We start from the raw sequence: 26,082 nt of genomic DNA, 5'->3' as shown, positions 1-26,082 counted from the left end.
TATGTACAAGAATATAACTACTATAATACTGCTCCTATGTACAAGAATATAACTACTATAATACTGTCCCCTATGAACAAGAAAATAACTACTATAATACTGCCACTATGTACAAGAATATAACTACTATAATACTGCCCCTATGTACAAGAATATAACTACTATAATACTGCCCCTATGTATAAGAATATAACTACTATAAGACTGCCCCTATGTACAAGAATATAACTGTTATAATACTTCTCCTATGTACAAGAATATAACTACTATAATACTGCCGCTATGTACACGAATATAACTCCTATAATACTGCCTCTATGTACAAGAATATAACTACTATAATACTACCCCTATGTACAAGAATATAACTACTATAATACTGCCCCTATCTACAAGAATATAACTACTATAATACTGCCCCTATGTACCAGAATATAACTACTATAATACTGCCCCTATGTACCAGAATATAACTACTATAATACTGCCCCTATGTACCAGAATATAACTACTATAATACTGCCCCTATGTACCAGAATATAACTACTATAATACTGCCCCTATGTACCAGAATATAACTACTATAATACTGCCCCTATGTACCAGAATATAACTACTATAATACTACCCCTATGTACAAGAATATAACTACTATAATACTGCCCCTATGTACCAGAATATAACTACTATAATACTGCCCCTATGTACCAGAATATAACTACTATAATACTGCCCCTATGTACCAGAATATAACTACTATAATACTGCCCCTATGTACCAGAATATAACTACTATAATACTGCCCCCTATGTACAAGAATATAACTACTATAATACTGCCAATATGTACCAGAATATAACTACTATAATACTGCCCCTATGTGCAAGAATATAACTACTATAATACTGCCCCTATGTACAAGAATATAATTCTTTATATATGCGGTATGTACTTGCTTTTACTATTTTCTTTGTTTATTACAGAATACAGAAAATTAGAATCAAGAATCTTTTCTAAAGAAGCAGAAGAGATGAAGTGCGGGAATAAACTGTCAGTTAGAAGATGTGCAGCTTATAGCAGTTGTATTTATGTAATTTATGCCCCGCTTAGTGCAGTGAAATTCCACAGTGATGAATGATATATTTTGCATCTGCAGATACAGCATCATTATTCATGGACGTCTTAGTGACCGTATAACAACACTTCCTTCCCTCAGAGAGGTGGACGCCCGGGGATGTGCGCTGTGCAGGTTGTCAGGTATGAGTTGTCAGCTGTTCTATAAACATTACCATTTTCCATGCAGGAAAGTGAGGCCTGTAATTCTCATCTGTGGACACTAGAGGGCAGAGCAGTGTTACAATTTGTCCTGTGCTGCCAGTAAAATGGGGGGGTCACTGTGATCACAAGAGATTTCATTTTTCTAATATTTATTTTATATTTTCTCATCAGAAAGTCACTTATTAGGATCGATCACAGATGTAAAGTCAGAGACAGAAAGCCGTTGCGATAGAAGGCGTCAGACTGATGACAGGACGACGACGTGCCACAAATCCGAACGAAATACAGAACCGCTGGAAGAAGAAGTGGACAATTTGGTGGCCTGGACTAATAATCTCAGTACTGAGCTACTGGAAGACTGATTACAGGGACCTTTCTACTGCACTGGTGTTAGCAATCAATCAGCTGAATTGTGATTGCAGCTCTGAAGTATAATGATGAAAGTTATAGGCTAAAGCATTGTATTTCCTGTCCTGCTCCCTTATCATCTCACATGGATAGCAACGTCAGATCAGGAGCACAATGTTCATTTTCACAACAATTTCTGCGTAAATAAACTTTGTGACTTCGGTGTCATAAACTTCACTAAATGTAGAGTGAACTATCTCTATTCTACCACAAGGTGGCGACATTGTACAGGATATCTCTGCTCAGCACGTCAGTTTTGCAGGTTTTTTTTGGAGGGGGGGTAGTGATATATTTTTGGATAGGCTGAGTGTATGTGAAGAGTGAGCGCCTTTCCTTCACAAACACAACTGAACAGTACAATCATTCTACATGTTACATGTCACATAAAGAACAAAAATCAAGAGGGTTTTTTTTTTCCATAGAAGCAAATTGTCTGACACCTGGGTCCCCTTAGCAGAATAAAGGGATTGCAACATTTGCAATGACCTCAAAATACCTCCATCTATTCAAGTGCATAGTGCTGCCGAGGTGCAGTACCTGACCCTGCCACAAGGGCAGGAGTGGCGCTGTTTTGGGTACTGGACTATTGGATCTGTTCAACTTCCTCATTCTGTGCCTATTCTATGTGACTACTGGATTACCAGGAATATACAAAACTGGAGTATGAATTAACGTTTTGGTCTGGACAGGGGTCTGATTCATTTAGGGATGCAGACTGGGGTCTAAAAGGAATGATCCAATTAAAAAAATATATGCATAGATATGTTCTTGATACAGTGGTATAATATTATTTATTATTATAGCGCCATATTTTTATATATATATATATATAGTTAATTTATTTCAGTAATTCAATACAAAAAGGGAAACATATTATAGAGTCATTACACACAGAATGATCTATTTCACGTGTTTATTATATATTATATAGAGTCATTACACACAGAATGATCTATTTCACGTGTTTATTATATAGAGTCATTACACACAGAGTGATCTATTTCACATGTTTATTATTTAGAATCATTACACACAGAGGGATCTATTTCATGTGTTTATTATATATTATATAGAGTCATTATACACAGAGTGATCTCTTTTATGTGTTTATTATATATTATATAGAGTCATTACACACAGGGATCTATTTCATGTGTTTATTATATATTATATAGAGTCATTACACACAGAGGGATCTATTCCTATATATTATATAGAGTCATTATACACAGAGGGATCTATTTCACGTGGTTATTATATAGAGTCATTACACACAGAGGGATCTATTTCACATGTTTATTACATATTATATAGAGTCATTACACACAGAATGATCTATTTCACGTGTTTATTATATAGAGTCATTACACACAGTGATCTATTTCACATGTTTATTATTTAGAATCATTACACACAGAGGAATCTATTTCACGTGTTTATTATATTATTATATAGTCATTATACACAGAGTGATCTCTTTTATGTGTTTATTATATATTATATAGTCATTACACACAGGGATCTATTTCATGTGTTTATTATATATTATATAGAGTCATTACACACAGAGGGATCTATTCCTATATATCATATAGAGTCATTATACACAGAGGGATCTACAGTTAGGTCCAGAAATATTTGGACAGTGACACAATTTTCGCGAGTTGGGCTCTGCATGCCACCACATTGGATTTGAAATGAAACCTCTACAACAGAATTCAAGTGCAGATTGTAACGTTTAATTTGAAGGTTTGAACAAAAATATCTGATAGAAATTGTAGGAATTGTCACATTTCTTTACAAACACTCCACATTTTAGGAGGTCAAAAGTAATTTGACAAATAAACCAAACCCAAACAAAATATTTTTATTTTCAATATTTTGTTGCGAATCCTTTGGAGGCAATCACTGCCTTAAGTCTGGAACCCATGGACATCACCAAACGCTGGGTTTCCTCCTTCTTAATGCTTTGCCAGGTCTTTACAGCCGCAGCCTTCAGGTCTTGCTTGTTTGTGGGTCTTTCCGTCTTAAGTCTGGATTTGAGCAAGTGAAATGCATGCTCAATTGGGTTAAGATCTGGTGATTGACTTGGCCATTGCAGAATGTTCCACTTTTTTGCACTCATGAACTCCTGGGTAGCTTTGGCTGTATGCTTGGGGTCATTGTCCATCTGTACTATGAAGCGCCGTCCGATCAACTTTGCGGCATTTGGCTGAATCTGGGCTGAAAGTATATCCCGGTACACTTCAGAATTCATCCGGCTACTCTTGTCTGCTGTTATGTCATCAATAAACACAAGTGACCCAGTGCCATTGAAAGCCATGCATGCCCATGTCATCACGTTGCCTCCACCATGTTTTACAGAGGATGTGGTGTGCCTTGGATCATGTGCCGTTCCCTTTCTTCTCCAAACTTTTTTCTTCCCATCATTCTGGTACAGGTTGATCTTGGTCTCATCTGTCCATAGAATACTTTTCCAGAACTGAGCTGGCTTCATGAGGTGTTTTTCAGCAAATTTAACTCTGGCCTGTGTATTTTTGGAATTGATGAATGGTTTGCATCTAGATGTGAACCCTTTGTATTTACTTTCATGGAGTCTTCTCTTTACTGTTGACTTAGAGACAGATACACCTACTTCACTGAGACTGTTCTGGACTTCAGTTGATGTTGTGAACGGGTTCTTCTTCACCAAAGAAAGTATGCGGCGATCATCCACCACTGTTGTCATCCGTGGACGCCCAGGCCTTTTTGAGTTCCCAAGCTCACCAGTCAATTCCTTTTTTCTCAGAATGTACCCGACTGTTGATTTTGCTACTCCAAGCATGTCTGCTATCTCTCTGATGGATTTTTTCTTTTTTTTCAGCCTCAGGATGTTCTGCTTCACCTCAATTGAGAGTTCCTTAGACCGCATGTTGTCTGGTCACAGCAACAGCTTCCAAATGCAAAACCACACACCTGTAATCAACCCCAGACCTTATAACTACTTCATTGATTACAGGTTAACGAGGGAGACGCCTTCAGAGTTAATTGCAGCCCTTAGAGTCCCTTGTCCAATTACTTTTGGTCCCTTGAAAAAGAGGAGGCTATGCATTACAGAGCTATGATTCCTAAACCCTTTCTCCGATTTGGATGTGAAAACTCTCATATTGCAGCTGGGAGTGTGCACTTTCAGCCCATATTATATATATGATTGTATTTCTGAACATGTTTTTGTAAACAGCTAAAATAACAAAACTTGTGTCACTGTCCAAATATTTCTGGCCCTGACTGTATTTCATGTTTATTAGATATTATATAGAGTCATTATACACAGAGGGGTCTATTTCATGTGTTTATTAGATATTATATAGAGTCATTATACATAGAGGGGTCTATTTCACGTGTTGGGGTTTGATTTAATTTAGGGGACTGGTCTGAGATCTCAGTTGATTAAGGGGTCTGGTCTAGGGTCTGAATTGATTGAAGGGTTTTAGTCTCGGGTCTAAATTAATGTAGGAGTCTTCGTCTCAGGACTGAATAAATTTAGGTGTCTGGCCTGAAGTATCAACTGATCAAGGGGTCTGGTGTGGGGTCTATAATGATTTAGGGGTCTTATTCTGAGGTCTGAATATATTTAAGTATCTAGTCTGTGATCTGAATTAAGAAAGGGTTTTAGTCTATGATCTGGATTCAATTGGGGTCTGCTCTGGCGCTGGGGTCTGAATTTATTTAGGAGTCTAGTCTAAGTTCTGCATTAGACAAGTCTGGGGTATGAAAACATGCGGAGGAGTCGGGGGTCTGATCTGATATAGGAGTCCAGTCTGGGGTTTTGGGGGGGCTTGTCTGGGACCTGAATGCTCTGAGGAGTCTGATCCGTGTTCGGGGTTAATCTAGGAGTGTGGTCTGGGGTTTTGGGGGTCTTGTCTGGGACCTGAATGCTCTGAGGAGTCTGATCCGTGTTCGGGGTTAATCTAGGAGTGTGGTCTGGGGTTTTGGGGGGCTTGTCTGGGACCTGAATGCTCTGAGGAGTTTGATCCGTGTTCGGGGGTAATCTTGGAGTGTGGTCTGGGGTTTTGGGGGGCTTGTCTGGGATCTGAATACACTGAGTCTGATCTGTGCTTGGGGTTCATCTAGGAGCGTGGTCTGGGGTCTTGATATATTTTATCTGGGGGGCGGGGGCACTTTTTTAATGTTCGCCCCTTTGGCCCACATTCTTCCTGTTTTCCACTCCAGAACATTTTCGCTGTGTTTGTCCCTTTAAAGAAAAAATGCAAAGTAATTAAATTACTCTGTTCTGGAAATAAATGTAGTATGAAGATCTCAGATCCTCCTCCAGGGCCGCGGCCACGTGACTTCCTCAGCCCAAAGCAGATCTCCACAACCAGGGTTTTATGAGCTGGAATGTGTCAGATGTGTCCGCGCTAATTCAATCATCGCAAAATAAAAGCCGGGTGTTCAGTGTCTCATATTCAGTCAAACAAGACGCGAAACTATAAGGGCTTTATTGTAGGGCGGATTCACGTCTGTGCGGAGGTCGCGTAATGCAAACCTCACACACGGACATGGGCACGAAGGGAGAGAGCGATGGGGGCCGAACAGTGCGCAATTTACACTGCTAAGTATAGGCAACATCTAATCACAGAGCAAATCTACCAGCAGAACAGTGAGTGCCGCTCTGGAGTATAATACAGGAGTTAACTCAGGATCAGTACAGGATAAATAATGTATGTACACAGTGACTGCACCAGCAGAATAGTGAGTGCAGCTCTGGAGTATAATACAGGAGGTAACTCAGGATCAGTACAGGATAAGTAATGTAATGTATGTACATAGTGACTGCACCAGCAGAATAGTGAGTGCAGCTCTAGAGTATAATACAGGATGTAACTCAGGATCAGTACAGGATATGTAATGTAATGTATGTACACAGTGACTGCACCAGCAGAATAGTGAGTGCAGCTCTGGAGTATAAGTCTATGTGCGCACGTTGCGTACAGTCACTGCAGAAATTTCTGCAGCGATCTGAAGAGCACATGTGCGCTTTAAATCGCTGCAGAAATGTCCATAGTGAAAGCCGATTCCATGCGCTCTGCCTGCAGCTCCTGCCATAGACAGAGCAGGAGCTGCCGGCAAAGCGCAGGAAAGAAGTGACATGTCACTTCTTAGAACGCAGCGCTTCGGCAGTAGCCAAAGCGCTGCGCTCTAAAACGCCACGTGCGCACGGCCCCTGCACAATCTCCATAGACTGTGCAGGGGACGCAGGACGTATGCAGTTACGCTGCGCTACAAAGCGCAGCGTAACTGCATGTATTTACGCAACGTGCGCACATAGCCTAATACAGGAGGTAACTCAACATCAGTACAGGATAAGTAATATAATGTATGTACACAGTGACTGCACCAGCAGAAAAGTGAGTGCAGCTCTGGAGTATAATACAGGATGTAACTCAGCACAAGATAAGTAATGTAATGTATGTACACAGTGACTGCACCAGCAGAACAGTGAGTGCAGCTCTGGAGTATAATACAGGATGTATCTCAGGATCAGTACAGGATAAGTAATGTAATGTACAGTGCCTACAAGTAGTATTCAACCCCCTGCAGATTTAGCAGGTTTACACATTCGGAATTAACTTGGCATTGTGACATTTGGACTGTAGATCAGCTTGGAAGTGTGAAATGCACTGCAGCAAAAAAGAATGTTATTTCTTTTTTTATTTTTTTTTTTTTTAAATTGTGAAAAGTTTATTCAGAGGGTCATTTATTATTCAACCCCTCAAACCACAAGAATTCTGTTTGGTTCCCCTAAAGCAGTGATGGCGAACCTATGGCACGCGTGCCAAACTGGGCACGCAGAGCTCTTTCTGTCGGCACGCATGCTGACGCCTCATGCAGCCTCTTGCACTGCTGGCAGATCGCGCCAGCAGTTCAAAGTTGTGCTGGAGCAGAGGAGACATTTCTAGGAGACAGCAGGAGCATCAGTAAGCGGCGCCGGCGTAATGACGTCTTGTGGCTGCATGGGATCTGAGGACCCAGCGGCGCGCAGCAATGGAGCGTGTGTTGGAAGATGAGTTGTTTGGGGTTTTTTGTTTTGTTTTTTTTTTTTAAAACTGTGTGCGGCTGTGCCAAGGTAGGGAGACCGTGGCAGCATGGGGGAAACGTGGCAGCATGAGGGAAACATGGCAGCATGGGGAAACATGGCAGCATGGGGGAAACATGGCAGCATGGGGGAAACATGGCAGCATGGGGAGCCATGGCAGCAAGGGGAGACATGCCAGGATGGGGAAAACATGCCAGGATAGAGGTACATAGATATGCGAGGATGGGGGAGATATGCGAGGATGGGGGAGACATGCCAGGATGGAGAAAACATGCCAGGATGGGGGAAACATGCCAGGATGGGGGAAACATGCCAGGATCGGGGTACATAAACATGCCAGGATGGAGAAACATGAACATGCCAGGATGGGGAAACATGAACATGCCAGGATGGGGAAACATGAACATGCCAGAATGGGGAAACATGAACATGCCAGTGTGATTGTGGAATATGGGGGGTTGTGTATCATGTTGTGTAGGTTCATATTTTAGGCGTGGTTCTCTGTCCATTCTATGTATTCTTGGGTGAACATTGTGTTGTCTTTAGGTAATCACCCCCTGTAGTGTTCCTGTCCCTAGGTCTGGGGGAGGGGAGCCTGGGATCCACCTAAACTCTCTGCTTACCTGATGATTAGTCATTCTGGGTGAGAGGAACATGCCAGGGTGGGGTACATTTATCAGGATGGGAAAACATTTACCAGGAGGGAGGAACATGCCAGGATGGGGGAATATGCCAGGACGGGGTACATTTACCAGGAAGGAGAACATTTACCAGGATGGGGTACACCATGATGGTGTACAATTACCAGGATGGGAGCATTTATTAGGATGGGGTACATTTACCAGAAAGGGGGACATTTACCAGCATGGGGGAACATGCCAGGAAAGGGGACATTTACCAGGATGGGGGACATTTACCAGGATAAGGGACATTTACCAGGATGGGAGAACATATTAGGATGGGGTACATTTACCAGGATGGGGAAACATTTACCAGGATGGGAAATATGCCGGGATTGTGTACATTTACCAGGATGGGGCCATGATGGGGACAAATATACCAGAATGTAGGAAATATATGTCAGGATGAGGGTCATGTCATACGTCTTTATGGGATTTCGAGATGTTCAGACTTTGAAATGTGGATTATAGGGTGAAATATGATTGCATTTTATGCTAAAATCCCTGTCTGTCTAATTTGCTGCAATTTTTTTCCAGAAAGCTCAATCCAACTGCTGTGTTTGTAAAGGGCAGTGGGAGAGGCTGAGCTTCAATGTGTGGTAAGCACGCATGAGTGTGATGCCCCCTGCTGAGGAGAAGAGAAGACTGAAAAAGTAAGGTTAAAATCAATTATTTACATAATAGGATTGGTCGGCACTTTGGAAAAAAATTTGGGTTTAGGGCCACAGTTTGGGCACTCGGCCTGTGAAAGGTTTGCCATGACTGCCCTAAAGTATTAAGAAGTATTTCAGGCACAAAGAACAATGAGCTTCACATGTTTGGATTAATTATCTCTTTTTCCAGCCTTTTCTGACTAATTAAGACCCTCCCCAAACTTGTGAACAGCACTCATACTTGATCAACATGGGAAAGACAAAGGCGCATTCCAAGGCCATCAGAGACAAGATCGTGGAGGGTCACAAGGCTGGCAAGGGGTACAAAACCCTTTCCAAGGAGTTGGGCCTACCTGTCTCCACTGTTGGGAGCATCATCCGAAAGTGGAAGGCTTATGGAACTACTGTTAGCCTTCCACGGCCTGGACAGCCTTTGAAAGTTTCCACCCGTGCCGAGGCCAGGCTTGTCCGAAGAGTCAAGGCTAACCCAAGGACAACAAGGAAGGAGCTCCGGGAAGATCTCATGGCAGTGGGGACATTGGTTTCAGTCAATACCATAAGTAACGTACTCCACCGCAATGGTCTCCGTTCCAGACGAGCCCGTAAGGTACCTTTACTTTCAAAGCGTCATGTCAAGGCTCGTCTACAGTTTGCTCATGATCACTTGGAGGACTCTGAGACAGACTGGTTCAAGGTTCTCTGGTCTGATGAGACCAAGATCGAGATCTTTGGTGCCAACCACACACGTGACGTTTGGAGACTGGATGGCACTGCATACGACCCCAAGAATACCATCCCTACAGTCAAGCATGGTGGTGGCAGCATCATGCTGTGGGGCTGTTTCTCAGCCAAGGGGCCTGGCCATCTGGTCCGCATCCATGGGAAGATGGATAGCACGGCCTACCTGGAGATTTTGGCCAAGAACCTCCGCTCCTCCATCAAGGATCTTAAGATGGGTCATCATTTCATCTTCCAACAAGACAATGACCCAAAGCACACAGCCAAGAAAACCAAGGCCTGGTTCAAGAGGGAAAAAATCAAGGTGTTGCAGTGGCCTAGTCAGTCTCCTGACCTTAACCCAATTGAAAACTTGTGGAAGGAACTCAAGATTAAAGTCCACATGAGACACCCAAAGAACCTAGATAACTTGGAGAAGATCTGCATGGAGGAGTGGGCCAAGATAACTCCAGAGACCTGTGCCGGCCTGATCAGGTCTTATAAAAGACAATTATTAGCTGTAATTGCAAACAAGGGTTATTCCACAAAATATTAAACCTAGGGGTTGAATAATAATTGACCCACACTTTTATGTTGAAAATTTATTAAAATTTAACTGAGCAACATAACTTGTTGGTTTGTAAGATTTATGCATCTGTTAATAAATCCTGCTCTTGTTTGAAGTTTGCAGGCTCTAACTTATTTGCATCTTATCAAACCTGCTAAATCTGCAGGGGGTTGAATACTACTTGTAGCCACTGTATGTACACAGTGACTGCACCAGCAGAATAGTGAGTGCAGTTCTGGAGTATAATACAGGATGTAACTCAGGAATCAGTACAGGATAAGTAATGTAATGTATGTACACAGTGACTGCACCAGCAGAATAGTGAGTGCAGCTCTGGAGTATAATACAGGATGTAACTCAGGATCAGTACAGGATAAGTAATGTAATGTATGTACACAGTGACTGCACCAGCAGAATAGTGAGTGCAGCTCTGGAGTATAATACAGGATGTATCTCAGGATCAGTACAGGATAAGTAATGTAATGTATGCATGTACACAGTGACTGCACCAGCAGAATAGTGAGCGCAGCTCTGGAGTATTACAGGATATGTAATGTATGTACACAGTGGCTCCACCAGCAGAGTAGTGAGTGCAGCTCTGGAGTATACTACATCATGTATGTAATTCCTATATGTACTCTGCACATGTGTTTATAGGTGGACATGCCCTTTAAGTGTTTTCACACAGTTTAACATTGGTATTTAGCTGATGACTGTACAGAAGAGACACACTTGACTGATCTGTGACTATTTCTCGGTCAGGACATTATAACACTATTGACTTTCACAGCTCAAGGCAAATTTTTAAGTGTTGACAAAACAGCGATCACAAAGTGTCAGGATGCCGGCAGCCGGTGACATTGTCTATTGTGCGGTGATATCACCTTTATAGAGAAAAGAAAAAGCAGAGGCAGAACAACTGGTCAGTGTTCATTCCAGCTACCGAATGTAGTAGATATATGTCCAGCACAAATCAGAAAGAGGCTCTTGGAGGGAACACTTCTAAGACAACTATATTATCTAAAAAGATATATGGAAAGCGATTGACAGAAGACACCATCCCTTTAAAGGGTCTTCATCCTTAAAGCGCACCCACCACCAGGAGTTTCCTATAGAACCTAAAGCCAGTGCTATACTGGCACTATCAGGCTGATTCTATACATACTTTTAGTGGTCAGCTCGGATGTATAGGTTTTGAAACACAAGCAAGTCAAGTTTGTAAAATGAGCAGATTTTTGAATGACAGCAGCTGCTGATCAGCTGATAGTTGGGGTGGGTATTCATAGCGATTCCATCCCCCGCCTGTCCATCCTCCCCCTGTTATTTATGCTAATTTTATTATAAAAGCGTTTTACTAACTGACTAGAAGGACCTGTGCTGATGTCATACCCATGTCATACCCATACCCAGGCGGGGCCTCAGCTAACATTTCTTATACAAGGAAGAATGTTATTTTTGTTAGCTGAGGCCCCGCCCCTTCTGGTCACATGGGTATGACATCAGCACAGGTCCTTCTAGTCAGTTAGTAAAACGCTTCTATAATAGAATTAGCATAAATAACAGGGGGAGGAGGACAGGCAAGGGGGGGGCGGGAATCACTATGAATACCCACCCCAACTATCAGCTGATCGGCAGCTGCTGCCAATCAAAAAGCTGCTCATTTCACAAACTTTACTTCCTTGTGTTTCAAAACCTATACATCCGAGCTGACCACTAAGCGTATGTATAGACTCAGCCTGATAGTGCCAGTATAGCACTGGCTTTAGGTTATATAGGAAGATTCTGGAGATTGGTGCGCTTTAAGGGGTCTTATTTTGACAATGGTGCCATATGGATTGCAATCAGAAAGAGGTGCCATATGGACCCTTCTCCATTCTTCCTCTGCACAGAGCTCATGGGGCAGAAGTGCATGGTGGTATCCAATGTACTCTTAATAATCATCATCACAGGACAAAGGAAGAAAGGGTCTGCAAACAGACAATTCATATAATAAACAGCAGTGGGCGACAAAGAGCAAAGGCCAAAGCTCCACCCAGGATAAAGAGAGATTACACCTAGAATCCCTGTTGGGAGTGACGGTTACAGTCAATATAATGGGCCTGATGTAACGTCATGTTATAAAATATTTGCACCTTTTAAAAAAGCAATAATTCCTGTATCACTCACAGCAATATCAGTACTGGATGGAACTGCCCTTTAAATAATCACTTTCTGTGGTTCGTCCCTATTATGATGTGGGGCTTCCGCATGTGTCTTTCTTATGTTGTTAGGTTGATGTCTTGGTCCTGAGGAAGAGGTTTCAACCTCGAAACACGTAGACCTATGGAATAAAAAAGATATTTATTCATCAACAACTCTACTTCTTCATTTGGCTGATGCGCGGTGTTAACCCCTTCTCTTCTCCTGTTTGAATGCTTATGTTGTTTGGGTGGATAGAGGAGCGGTCACCCTTCTACTTTGAAGGTTATCGATCCTCCATGTCACTGTTCTCAGCTCCGGTGACTGGTGCCCTTTAAGAGATGAAGAGAATCCAATATATGGAATGTAGAGTGTGAGTTAATAATCACTGCGCTCAGTGACCTTGGAGATGATAGCAGTCCTCGGTTGCAGTTACCGCTCTCCTCGGCCTCTTTTAACCGAGTCCAGAGTAAACAACACCAAGATAAAAGCCGGATCTGTCCCGACATGTTTTCTTGTCTGTGAAAAGTCAGCTCCATACAAAAAAGTGAGTAAAATGCCTAAACGCATAAAACACGTAACATCGTCATCGAGCTATATTCATAGTTAGTTATATATTGTCTGGAAAAAAAGGTTACAAAAGCCAAATTGTGTTCTAAAATGTAGTGAAAAGTGGCAAAATGGAGCAAAAAGTATTAATGACACATTCCAAATAGGGAATGAAGAGAGGTTTTAGCTCTATATCCCAGAAAATAGACTGCACCAGCTGAATTGTGAGTGAGTGCAGCTCTGGAGTATAAGGCCTTGTGCAGACACTGCATTTTTTGACGTGTTTTTGTGCGTTTTTTGGGTGCAGTTTTGGTCCCAACACTGCATGCATTTCCTTCCCCAGCAAAGTCTATGAGATCTAATTTTTGCTGTGCGCACGTTGCAGCTCTTCTTTGCCTGCGTCTTTGTGGTGACCACTGCAGCATGTCCATTCTTTCTGCGTTTTTGAGCTGTTCCAGTCAATAGATTTGACTTAAAAAATGCATTTTGGGACCAAAACCATGCATCTTTGTGGTCACCACAAAGATGCAGCTTGTGCACATAGCCTAATACAGGAGGTAACTCAGGATCAGTACAGTAATATATGTACACAGTGACTGCACCAGCAGAATAGTGAGTGCAGCTCTGGAGTATAATACAGGAGGTAACTCAGGATCAGTAATGTAATGAATATACACTGTGACTGCACCAGCAGAATAGTGAGTGCAGCTCTGGGATATAATACAGGAGGTAACAGGATCAGTACGGGATAAGTAATGTAAGTACACAGTGACTGTAGCAGCAGAATAGAGAGTGCAGCTCTGGAGTATAATACAGGAGGTAACTAAGGATCAGTACAGGATAAGTAATGTATGTACACAGTGACTGCACCAGCAGAATAGTGAGTGCAGCTCTGGAGTATAACACAGGATGTAACTTAGGAACAGTACAGGATAAGTAATGTAATGTATGTACACAGTGACTACACCAGCAGAATAGTGAGTGCAGCTCTGGAGTATAACACAGGATGTAACTTAAGATCAGTACAGGATAAGTAATGTATGTACAAAGTGACTGCACCAGCAGAATAGTGAGTGCAGCTCTGGGTAATACAGGAGGTAACTCAGGATCAGTACAGGATAAGTAATATATTGTTTGTACACAGTGACTGCACCAGTAGAATAGTGAGTGCAGCTCTGGAGTATAATACAGAATGTAACGCAGGATCAGTACAGGATCAGTAATGTCATGTATGTACACAGTGACTGCACCAACAGAATAGTGAGTGCAGCTCTGGTTATAATACAGGAGGTAACTCAGGATCAGTACAGGATAAGTAATGTATGTACACAGTGACTGCACCAGCAGAATAGTGAGTGCAGCTCTGGAGTATAACACAGGATGTAACTTAGGAACAGTACAGGATAAGTAATGTAATGTATGTACACAGTGACTGCACCAGCAGAATAGTGAGTGCAGCTCTGGAGTATAACACAGGATGTAACTTAGGATCAGTACAGGATAAGTATTGTATGTACAAAGTGACTGCACCAGCAGAATAGTGAGTGCAGCTCTGGGGTATAATACAGGAGGTAACTCAGGATCAGTACAGGATAAGTAATATATTGTTTGTACACAGTGACTGCACCAGTAGAATAGTGAGTGCAGCTCTGGAGTATAATACAGAATGTAACGCAGGATCAGTACAGGATCAGTAATGTCATGTATGTACACAGTGACTGCACCAACAGAATAGTGAGTGCAGCTCTGGTTATAATACAGGAGGTAACTCAGGATCAGTACAGGATAAGTAATGTATGTACACAGTGACTGCACCAGCAGAATAGTGAGTGCAGCTCTGGAGTATAATGCAGGAGGTAACTCAGGATCAGTGCAGATTAATTAATGTAATGTATGTACACAGTGACTGCACCAGCAGAATAGTGAGTTCAGCTCTGGAGTATAATACAGGATGTAACTCAGGGTCAGTAATGTAAAGTATGTACAAAGTGACTGCACTAGCAGAATAGTGAGTGCAGCTCTGGAGTATAATACAGGATGTAACTCATGATGTTTCCATATTGCTGGTATGTAAATCTTTCCAGTGTTGCTGTTACAGATGTATACATATTTGAATCGGACCTTGAAGTGACAGAACAATGTGTAATTCTGTTAGAAATCTTTGGTTACACATGTCTCTCGTAGTCACGAAGAAGGGACGGACCGCACATCATTGCTGTGTTATGTTCTCATTTTCCACATTCTATTATTTTACATTATTTATTCTTGGGTGGATTGTTCACCGCACAAAATAACAAAATTCCTCTGTTACAGGAACAATTTTAATTCCTATCACATGTTTTTAGATTGTAACTTTTTTTTCCTTTACTACATTTTGAGAAATTATGTGTTTACAATATAATCATAAATCAGAAAGCTGGAATGGTCTGAGGAGGGTTGACTTACAGGAAACGACCCCTTTCAAAATGCATCTGGCTGAGTGATCAGCTCCATCCCAGCAAACAGGCAATTCTGCCAATCATGCAACATTACATAGCAGCCATTCAGATGAATAGCCATCCATGTATTACAAGGAGTGCTGCTCTGCAAAGACTTAAAGGTAAATGATGAATTTCTGTCTGTCTGCAGCCACCACTAGGGGGAGCTCCCTGTATAGAAAGATACATGATAATATTCCGTCTGCAGTCACCTCTAGGAGAAGCTCCCTTTATACAGAGATACATGATAAGATCCTGTCTGCAGCCACCACTATTGGGAGCTCCCTGTATATAGAGATACATGATAATATTCTGTCTGCAGCCACCACTAGGAGGAGCTCCCTGTATACAGAGATACATGATAAGATTCTGTCCTTGGCTACCACTATTGGGAGCTCCCTGTATATAGAGATACATGATAAGATCCTGTCCTTGGCTACCACTATTGGGAGCTCCCTGTATACAGAGATACATGATAAGATCCTGTCTGCAGTCACCACTTGGGGGAGCTCCCTGTATACAAAGATACATGATAAGATTCTGTCTGCAGTCACCACTAGGAGGAGCTCCCTGTATACAAAGATACATGATAAGATTCTGTCTGCAGTCACCACTAGGAGGAGCTCCCTGTATACAGAGATACATGATAAGATCCTGTCTGCAGCCACCACTATTGGGAGCTCCCTGTATACAGAAATACATGATAAGATTCTGTCTGCAGCCACCACTAGGGGGAGCTCCCTGTATACAGAGATACATTATAAGATTCTGTCTGCAGCCTCTACTAGGGGGAGCTCCCGGTATACAGAGTTCCATGGTAAGATCCTGTCTGCTGTCACCACTAGGGGGAGTTCCCTGTATACAGAGATACATAATATATATATATATATTCATTCATTTATATAGCGCTGTTAATTCCACAGTGCTTTACATACAATGGCAACATTGTCCCCATTGGAACTCACAATCTAGGTTCCCTATGAGTATATTTTTAAAGTGTGGGAGGAAACCAGAGTATTCGGAAAAAACCCACGCAAACACAGGGAAAACATACAAACTTCTTGAAGATGTTGTCTTTGGTTGGATTTGAACCCAGGACCACAGCGCTACAAGACTGCAGTGCTAACGGGAGCTCCCTGTATACAGAAATACATGATAAGATTTTGTCTGCTGTCACCACTAGGGGGAGCTCTCTGTATACAGAGATAAATGATAAGATTCTGTTTGCAGCCACCACTAGGGGGAGCTCCCTGTATACAAAGATACATATGATTCTTTCTGCAGCCACCACTAGGGGGAGCTCCATGTATAATAATAATTTATAATAATAATAATAATAATAATAATAATAATAATAAAAAAAAAAACAGCTTTAAAATCCTGCAGCCACCACTAGGGGGAGCTCCCTGTATACAGAGATACATGATAAGATCCTATCTGCAGTCACCACTAGGGGGAGCTCCATGTATACAAAGATACATATGATTCTGTCTGCAGCCACCACTAGGGGGAGATCCATGTATAATAATAATAATAATAATTAATTTATAATAATAATAATAATAATAATATACAGAGATACATGATAAACTTCTGTCTGCAGTCACCACTAGGGGGAGCTCCATGTATACAGAGTTACATGATAAGATCCTGTCTGCAGTCACCACTAGGGGGAGCTCCATGTATACAAAGATACATATGATTCTGTCTGCAGCCACCACTAGGGGGAGATCCATGTATAATAATAATAATTAATTTATAGTAATAATAATAATAATATACAGAGATACATGATAAACTTCTGTCTGCAGTCACCACTAGGGGGAGCTCCATGTATACAGAGATACATGATAAGATTCTGTCTGCAGCCACCACTAGGAGGAGCTCCCTGTATACAGAGATACATGATAAGATTCTGTCCTTGGCTACCACTATTGGGAGCTCCCTGTATACAGAAATACATGATAAGATCCTGTCTGCAGTCACCACTTGGGGGAGCTCCCTGTATACAAAGATACATGATAAGATTCTGTCTGCAGTCACCACTAGGAGGAGCTCCCTGTATACAGAGATACATGATAAGATTCTGTCTGCAGCCACCACTAGGAGGAGCTCCCTGTATACAGAGATACATGATAAGATCCTGTCTGCAGCCACCACTATTGGGAGCTCCCTGTATACAGAAATACATGATAAGATTCTGTCTGCAGTCACCACTAGGAGGAGCTCCCTGTATACAGAGATACATTATAAGATTCTGTCTGCAGCCTCTACTAGGGGGAGCTCCCTGTATACAGAGATACATGATATGCTGCTGTCTGCAGCCTCTACTAGGGGGAGCTCCCGGTATACAGAGTTCCATCGTAAGATCCTGTCTGCTGTCACCACTAGGGGGAGTTCCCTGTATACAGAGATACATAATATATATATATATATTCATTCATTTATATAGCGCTGTTAATTCCACAGTGCTTTACATACAATGGCAACATTGTCCCCATTGGAACTCACAATCTAGGTTCCCTATGAGTATATTTTTAAAGTGTGGGAGGAAACCAGAGTATCCGGAAAAAACCCACGCAAACACAGGGAAAACATACAAACTCCTTGAAGATGTTGTCTTTGGTTGGATTTGAACCCAGGACCACAGCGCTGCAAGACTGCAGTGCTAACGGGAGCTCCCTGTATACAGAAATACATGATAAGATTTTGTCTGCTGTCACCACTAGGGGGAGCTCTCTGTATACAGAGATAAATGATAAGATTCTGTTTGCAGCCACCACTAGGGGGAGCTCCCTGTATACAAAGATACATATGATTCTGTCTGCAGCCACCACTAGGGGGAGCTCCATGTATAATAATAATTTATAATAATAATAATAATAATAATAATAATAAAAAAAAAAAACCAGCTTTAAAATCCTGCAGCTACCACTAGGGGGAGCTCCCTGTATACAGAGATACATGATAAGATCCTATCTGCAGTCACCACTAGGGGGAGCTCCATGTATACAAAGATACATATGATTCTGTCTGCAGCCACCACTAGGGGGAGATCCATGTATAATAATAATAATAATAATAATAATAATTAATTTATTATAATAATAATAATAATATATAGAGATACATGATAAACCTCTGTCTGCAGTCACCACTAGGGGGAGCTCCATGTATACAGAGATACATGATAAGATCCTGTCTGCAGCCACCACTAGGGGGAGATCCATGTATAATAATAATAATTAATTTATAGTAATAATAATAATAATAATAATATACAGAGATACATGATAAACTTCTGTCTGCAGTCACCACTAGGGGGAGCTCCATGTATACAGAGATACATGATAAGATTCTGTCTGCAGCAACCACTAGGGGGAGCTCCCTGTATACAGAGATACATGATAAGAGTCTGTCTGCAGCCACCACTAGGGGGAGCTCCCTGTATACAGAGATACATGATAAACTTCTGTCTGCAGTCACCACTAGGGGGAGCTCCATGTATACAGAGATGCATGATAAGAGTCTGTCTGCAGCCACCACTAGGGGGAGCTCCCTGTATACAGAAATACATGATAGTATTTTCCTATTTTTATATTTTTATTCTGGACTACCCCTATAAGTAATGCAGTAAGCTCCTCCTAGTGGTGGCTGCTGCAGGTAGATACATTTATATTTTTTGCCTTTGCAGCTGTGTATCAGGAAAAAGTGAGCTTTAATCGCTACAAAGAGATATTACAGAACTGATACCAGCAGGTTATAGATATATTTATGGACAGATAATAGGAGTGTACCAAACAAGAAATGATTGTACGTGTATAGGGGCAGCTCTTCAGCGTTGTACAATGTGTTAGTACAACTCCCAGCGTGGACCCGTCATTCTGCAAAGTTTGGAAATACTTTGGCAGAGTTTAAATAAGTTGCAGCTTAATGACTTTATGATGCGATCTCCTGGCATCTGCCCAACAGGAAAGTGGGATCAGGTTCCACTAAACTATATTCAGATGTTGCAGAGCAGGGGGGGAACATTTGGGGGACGCGGTGATACATACAATTGTTTGGTGGAGAATGCAAATATTTCCCCAAATCAGCAGCGGAGATTTTGTTGCATCTGAATGTTTAATAAAAGGTTTATTATCTCCGAAATATAATATTCAGTCTTCAGCTTTACTGCAAGAAAACAAAGAAGAAAATGAAACGGCAGCGCCCGCTATAATGTATGCAAATCCCCCGATAAGGAATGTGCATTGTATGATGCCGGAGCAAAGAAGCCATCTTCATGCCTCTAACAGCTGCGGAATACTACTGCAGCCATGGGGTGATGAGAGGGGTTGTAGTGCTTTTATTTTAGTGGTGTCAATTACAAAGTCATTTACCATATACCGTGACAATAGTATGGACTATGCGAATATAACTGGGCCTCTTTTGATATATAGTAATATCTTCCATGCTGGTATAACCTGGGCATCTCCTGTATATAATTATATATGTACAGCTGGTATAACCTGGGCATCTCCTGTATATAATTATATATGTACAGCTGGTATAACCTGGGCATCTCCTGTATATAATTATATATGTACAGCTGGTATAACCTGAGCATCTCCTGTATATAATTATATATGTACAGCTGGTATAACCTGGGTATATTCTGTATATAATTATATATGTACAGCTGGTATAACCTGGGTATATTCTGTATATAATTATATATGTACAGCTGGTATAACCTGGGTATCTCCTGTATATAATTATATATGTACAGCTGGTATAACCTGAGCATCTCCTGTATATAATTATATATGTACAGCTGGTATAACCTGGGCATCTCCTGTATATAATTATATATGTACAGCTGGTATAACCTGGGTATATTCTGTATATAATTATATATGTACAGCTGGTATAACCTGGGTATATTCTGTATATAATTATATATGTACAGCTGGTATAACCTGGGCATCTCCTGTATATAATTATATATGTATAGCTGGTATAACCTGGGTATCTCCTGTATATAATTATATATGTACAGCTGGTATAACCTGGGCATCTCCTGTATATAATTATATATGTACAGCTGGTATAACCTGGGCATCTCCTGTATATAATTATATATGTACAGCTGGTATAACCTGGGTATATTCTGTATATAATTATATATGTACAGCTGGTATAACCTGGGCATCTCCTGTATATAATTATCTATGTACAGCTGGTATAACCTGGGCATCTCCTGTATATAATTATCTATGTACAGCTGGTATAACCTGGGCATCTCCTGTATATAATTATCTATGTACAGCTGGTATAACCTGGGCATCTCCTGCATATAATTATATATGTACAGCTGATTTAAGCTGGGCATCTCCTGAATATAATTATATATGTACAGCTGGTATAACCTGGGTATCTCCTGTATATAATTATATATGTACAGCTGGTATAACCTGGGCATCTCCTGTATATAATTATATATGTACAGCTGGTATAACCTGGGCATCCCCTGTGTATAATTATATATGTACAGCTGGTATAACCTGGGCATCTCCTGTATATAATTATATATGTACGGCTGGTATAACCTGGGCATCTCCTGTATATAATTATATATGTACGGCTGGTATAACCTGGGCATCTCCTGTATATAATTATATATGTACAGCTGGTATAACCTGGGCATCCCCTGTGTATAATTATATATGTACAGCTAATATAACCTGGGCATCTCCTGTATATAATTATATATGTACGGCTGGTATAACCTAGGTATCTTCTGTATATAACTGTATGTGTACGGCTGGTATGACCTGGGTATTTTCTGTATATAATTGTATGCGTACGGCTGGTATACCCTGGGTATCTTCTGTATATAACTGTATGTGTATGGCTGGTATAACCTGGGTATTTTCTGTATATAAATGTATGTGTATGGCTGATACAACCTGGGTATTTTCTGTATATAGCTGTATGTGTATGGCTGGTATCGCCTGGGTATTTTCTGTATATAACTGTATGTGTATGGCTGGTATAGCCTGGGTATTTTCTGTATATAACTGTAACGGACAGATGTTATTGTACACAATGCAGCGCTCTGGTATAACCTGGGTATTTTCTGTATATAACTGTATGTGTACGGCTGGTATAACCTGGGTATTTTCTGTATATAACTATATGTGCATGGCTGGTATAACCTGGGTATTTTCTGTATATACATGTATGTGTACGGCTGGTATAACCTGGGTATTTTCTGTATATAATTGTAACAGACAGATTTTTTATTGTACACAATGGAGCGCTCTGGTATAACCTAGGCATCTCCCCCTCCCCCACAAACCCTAAAACTTTTCTTGTTGTAACTTTCTGTGAGTTGTGAAATAATATAATGATTAGTAAATAATGATCTTGTTCTCGGGATCTCTCCGCGTTTCTCACTGAACATTTTGCTTCTCTTATAATTGAGGCTTCAGGTTTTTCCGCACGAGATGTCACCAAAAACTGACAATGAAAATCAACATTATTTTAGCCTCGATGATGAAAGTGGCGACAACAGAACAAACCTCCATTGCTGGTCGCTGCGTCCCGACAGACCGCCCGGCATGCAAATCTCCTACCTGGGCTGCAATCATTAATTATTTCCATTGTTAGAAGCCGTCATTAGAGCTGTCACGTCAGGCTGTCAGGTGGAGGAGACGTCCCCAGCTCCACTGCTCCGCTCGCTGCTTTATTGTGTTCTGTCTATCACAGATCTCTCCCCGGCTGCGTACACCGCCGCTCCTGCGCCAGCGCTTCATCTACAAAGATCTGATGTCCGCCTGCCATCAATTAATCCTCTGCGGCTGACGCTCTATTCCTGCCATCATTATTTACTTCTATAGTTTTCCGTATAAGTTTTCAGTTTTAGTGTTTCTACCAACTAACAAAAGGCCTGTAGCCCAGCTTTTCCAGTCTCCTGAATGGCACACAGAGAATTGTACAGAAATATGGTGCATGGGTAAGGCTATAAAGTAATTAGTCAGATATATCAAACACAAGAATAGGAAATCAGCTGCAGCAACCCTTCACCATGAATCGCAGCAGCAGGAGGTAAGATTATACTTCACTTCAGAGCTGCACTCACTATTCTGCTGATGTCACTGTACATAAAACACATTACTTATCCTGTACTGATCCTGAGTAACATCCTGTATTATACTCCAGAGCTGCACTCACTATTCTGCTGGGGCAGTCACTGTGCACATACATTACTGATCCTGTACTGATCCTGAGTTACCTCCTGTATTATACTCCAGAGCTGCACTCACTATTCTGCTAATGCAGTCACTGTGCACATACATTACTGATCCTGTACTAATCCTGAGTTACATCCTGTATTATACTCCAGAGCTGCACTCACTATTCTGCTGGTGCAGTCACTGTGTACATACATTACATTACTGATCCTGTACTGATCCAGAGTTACATCCTGTATTATATTCCAGAGCTGCACTCACTATTCTGCTGGTGCAGTCACTGTGTACATACATTACATTACTTATCCTGTACTGATCCTGAGTTACATCCTGTATTATACTCCAGAGCTGCACTCACTATTCTGCTGGTGCAGTCACTGTGTACATACATTACATTACGTATCCTGTACTGATCCTGAGTTACAGCCTATATTATATTCCAAAGCTGAATAGAATACAGGTTGTAACTCAGGATCAGTAACATATGTACACAGTGACTGCACCAGCTGAATAGTGAGTGCAGCTCTGGGGTATAATACTACAGGAGGTAACTCAGGATCAGTACAGGATTAGTAATGTAATGTATGTGCACAGTGACTACACCAGCAGAACAGTGAGTGCAGCTCTGGATATAATACAGGAGGTAACTCAGGATCAGTACAGGATCAGTAATGTGATGTATGTACACAGTGACTGCACCAGCAGAATAGTGAGTGCAGCTCTGGGGTATAATACAGGATGTAACTCAGGATCAGTACAGGATAAGTAATGTAATGTATGTGCACAGTGACTGCACCAGCAGAATAGTGAGTGCAGCTCTGGAGTATAATACAGGAGGTAACTCAGGATCAGTACAGGATCAGTAATTTAATGTATTTACACCTTGACTGCACCAGCAGAATAGTGAGTGCAGCTCTGGAGTATAGTACAGGATGTAACTCAGGATCAGTACAGGATAAGTAATGTAATGTATGTACACAGTGACTGCACCAGCAGAATAGTGAGTGCAGCTCTGGAGTATAATACAGGAGGTAACTCAGGATCAGTACAGGATCAGTAATGTAATGTATGTACATAGTGACTGCACCAGCAGAATAGTGAGTGCAGCTCTGGAGTATAATACAGGAGGTAACTCAGGATCAGTACAGGATCAGTAATGTAATGTATGTACACAGTTACTGCACGAGCAGAATAGTGACTGCAGCTCTGGAGTATAATACAGGATGTAACTCTGGATCTGTTCCTTCTTACCTGGAGTGCTGCCTGCATTTTCTTGGCTTCCTTACTACATGAATTGCTTGGGTTACCGCTGACAGTCATGCACATTAGCTACATTAACCTTGTGCTGCTTTTCTTCTTTTTTTGTAGATTCTTGCCAGGTTCAGTGTCTGTCATGGATCTGTCCCGGAGTCATGGAGCTGGCAGGAATCCCTGGATTGGGACAGCAGATGATGTGTTCTGAGATCGTGGCCTCCAGCGATCGTCTCGCTCGTCAGACACTCCCTATGAACCAGACAGTCCCTTGTTCTCTGTTCACAGGTTTAATCAGAGAACCTGCAACAATCCATAGGATTCTGTGTCCTGTAACATCCGCATCTAGCGAAGTTAGAAGCATTCCAGTCGATATATATATACACGGCTATATCTGTTGTTACCTCGTTACTTTTCCTTGCTATATATTGTCTCCAGTGTAACTGTATTGGTATTTGGAGTCTAATGTAGTTTATAATCCACCTTTTTTCTCAATAGTGGCCTTTTTACTGCAGTTCCTCACAGCTCCATACACCGTATAGTGGTCGTTCTCAGTACTGCACCTCCTCACAGCTCCATACACCGTGTAGTGGCCGTTCTCAGTACTGCAGCTCCTCACAGCTCCATACACCGTGTAGTGGCCGTTCTCAGTACTGCAGCTCCTCACAGCTCCATACACCGTGTAGTGGCCGTTCTCAGTACTGCAGCTCCTCACAGCTCTGTACACCGTGTAGTGGCCGTTCTCAGTACTGCAGCTCCTCACAGCTCCATACACCGTGTAGTGGCCGTTCTCAGTACTGCAGCTCCTCATAGCTCTGTACACCGTGTAGTGGCCGTTCTCAGTACTGCAACTCCTCATAGCTCCATACACCATGTAGTGGCCGTTCTCAGTACTGCAGGTCCTCACAGCTCCATACACCGTATAGTGGTCGTTCTCAGTACTGCACCTCCTCACAGCTCCATACACCGTGTAGTGGCCGTTCTCAGTACTGCAGCTCCTCATAGCTCTGTACACCGTGTAGTGGCCGTTCTCAGTACTGTAGCTCCTCACAGCTCCATACACCGTGTAGTGGCCGTTCTCAGTACTGCAGCTCCTCATAGCTCTGTACACCGTGTAGTGGCCGTTCTCAGTACTGCAGCTCCTCACAGCTCTGTACACTGTGTAGTGGCCGTTCTCAGTACTGCAGCTCCTCATAGCTCTGTACACTGTGTAGTGGCCGTTCTCAGTACTGCAGCTCCTCACAGCTCCATACACCGTGTAGTGGCCGTTCTCAGTACTGCAGCTGCTCACAGCTCCATACACCGTGTAGTGGCCGTTCTCAGTACTGCAGCTCCTCACAGCTCCATACACCGTGTAGTGGCCGTTCTCAGTACTGTAGCTCCTCACAGCTCTGTACACCGTGTAGTGGCCATTCTCAGTACTGTAGCTCCTCACAGCTCCATACACCGTGTAGTGGCCGTTCTCAGTACTGCAGATCCTCACAGCTCCATACACCGTGTAGTGGCCGTTCTCAGTACTGTAGCTCCTCACAGCTCTGTACACCGTGTAGTGGCCGTTCTCAGTACTGTAGCTCCTCACAGCTCTGTACACCGTGTAGTGGCCATTCTCAGTACTGCAGCTCAGATCACATTCACTTCTATCAGAGCTAAGCTTCAGTATTGAGTATGGCCACTACTTGGTTGTATGGAATTGTGCAGCCTGACTGCACACACCAACAGCTGATCATGGGGGTGTCAGGTGTTGGACCCCCACTAATCTGATATTGATGACCTATGCGTAGGATAGAGCTTAAATATTTTAAGTCTGGAAAACCCCGTTAATCCTTAGACTTTGGCTGTAAGGATCATTGACTTGTCTGGAATGATTATATGACTTCTCTCTCACTACTTGAGAAAGTTAAGACACTCTTCAGCTAAAAAAAACGTTCAAACCATTGGATAAGTTTGAGATTGGAGGAAAATACTGTATTATTACATCCTGAAGATGCACAAATGTAGTTTTAAAAGAC

General features: G+C 41.9%; 1 protein-coding gene and 1 long non-coding RNA gene across 4 annotated transcripts in view; one reads left to right on the top strand and one right to left on the bottom strand.

Moving 5' to 3' along the window:
• UBE2U (ubiquitin conjugating enzyme E2 U) overlaps window positions 1-2,409 on the top strand; it is a 39,787-nt gene extending 37,378 nt beyond the window's left edge. The window contains exons 9-11 of the mRNA XM_075321144.1: window positions 984-1,050; window positions 1,157-1,257; window positions 1,450-2,409. Of these exons, the coding sequence (XP_075177259.1) occupies window positions 984-1,050; window positions 1,157-1,257; window positions 1,450-1,640 (359 nt within the window). The 3' untranslated portion in view covers window positions 1,641-2,409. The remainder of the gene's footprint in view (window positions 1-983; window positions 1,051-1,156; window positions 1,258-1,449) is intronic.
• The window catches only part of LOC142249489 (uncharacterized), a 51,006-nt gene extending 26,851 nt beyond the window's left edge, over window positions 1-24,155 (bottom strand). For 2 of the 3 annotated variants that reach the window (XR_012725064.1, XR_012725066.1), the window contains exons 1-2: window positions 22,205-22,391; window positions 12,550-12,703 (exon numbers count right to left, since the gene is read on the bottom strand). This is a non-coding gene — a long non-coding RNA (uncharacterized LOC142249489). Of the gene's footprint in view, window positions 1-12,549; window positions 12,704-22,204; window positions 22,392-24,073 lie in introns of those variants that run through there. The other variant, XR_012725065.1, reaches the window with a different exon arrangement.
• Window positions 24,156-26,082: the final 1,927 nt, after the last annotated feature.

The sequence above is a fragment of the Anomaloglossus baeobatrachus genome, chromosome 8, assembly GCF_048569485.1.
Source record: "Anomaloglossus baeobatrachus isolate aAnoBae1 chromosome 8, aAnoBae1.hap1, whole genome shotgun sequence".
Classification (NCBI taxonomy): Eukaryota; Metazoa; Chordata; class Amphibia; order Anura; family Aromobatidae; genus Anomaloglossus; species Anomaloglossus baeobatrachus.
The sequence above is the reverse complement of the archived record's forward strand: the minus strand, read 5'-3'. Positions and strand labels throughout refer to the sequence as shown.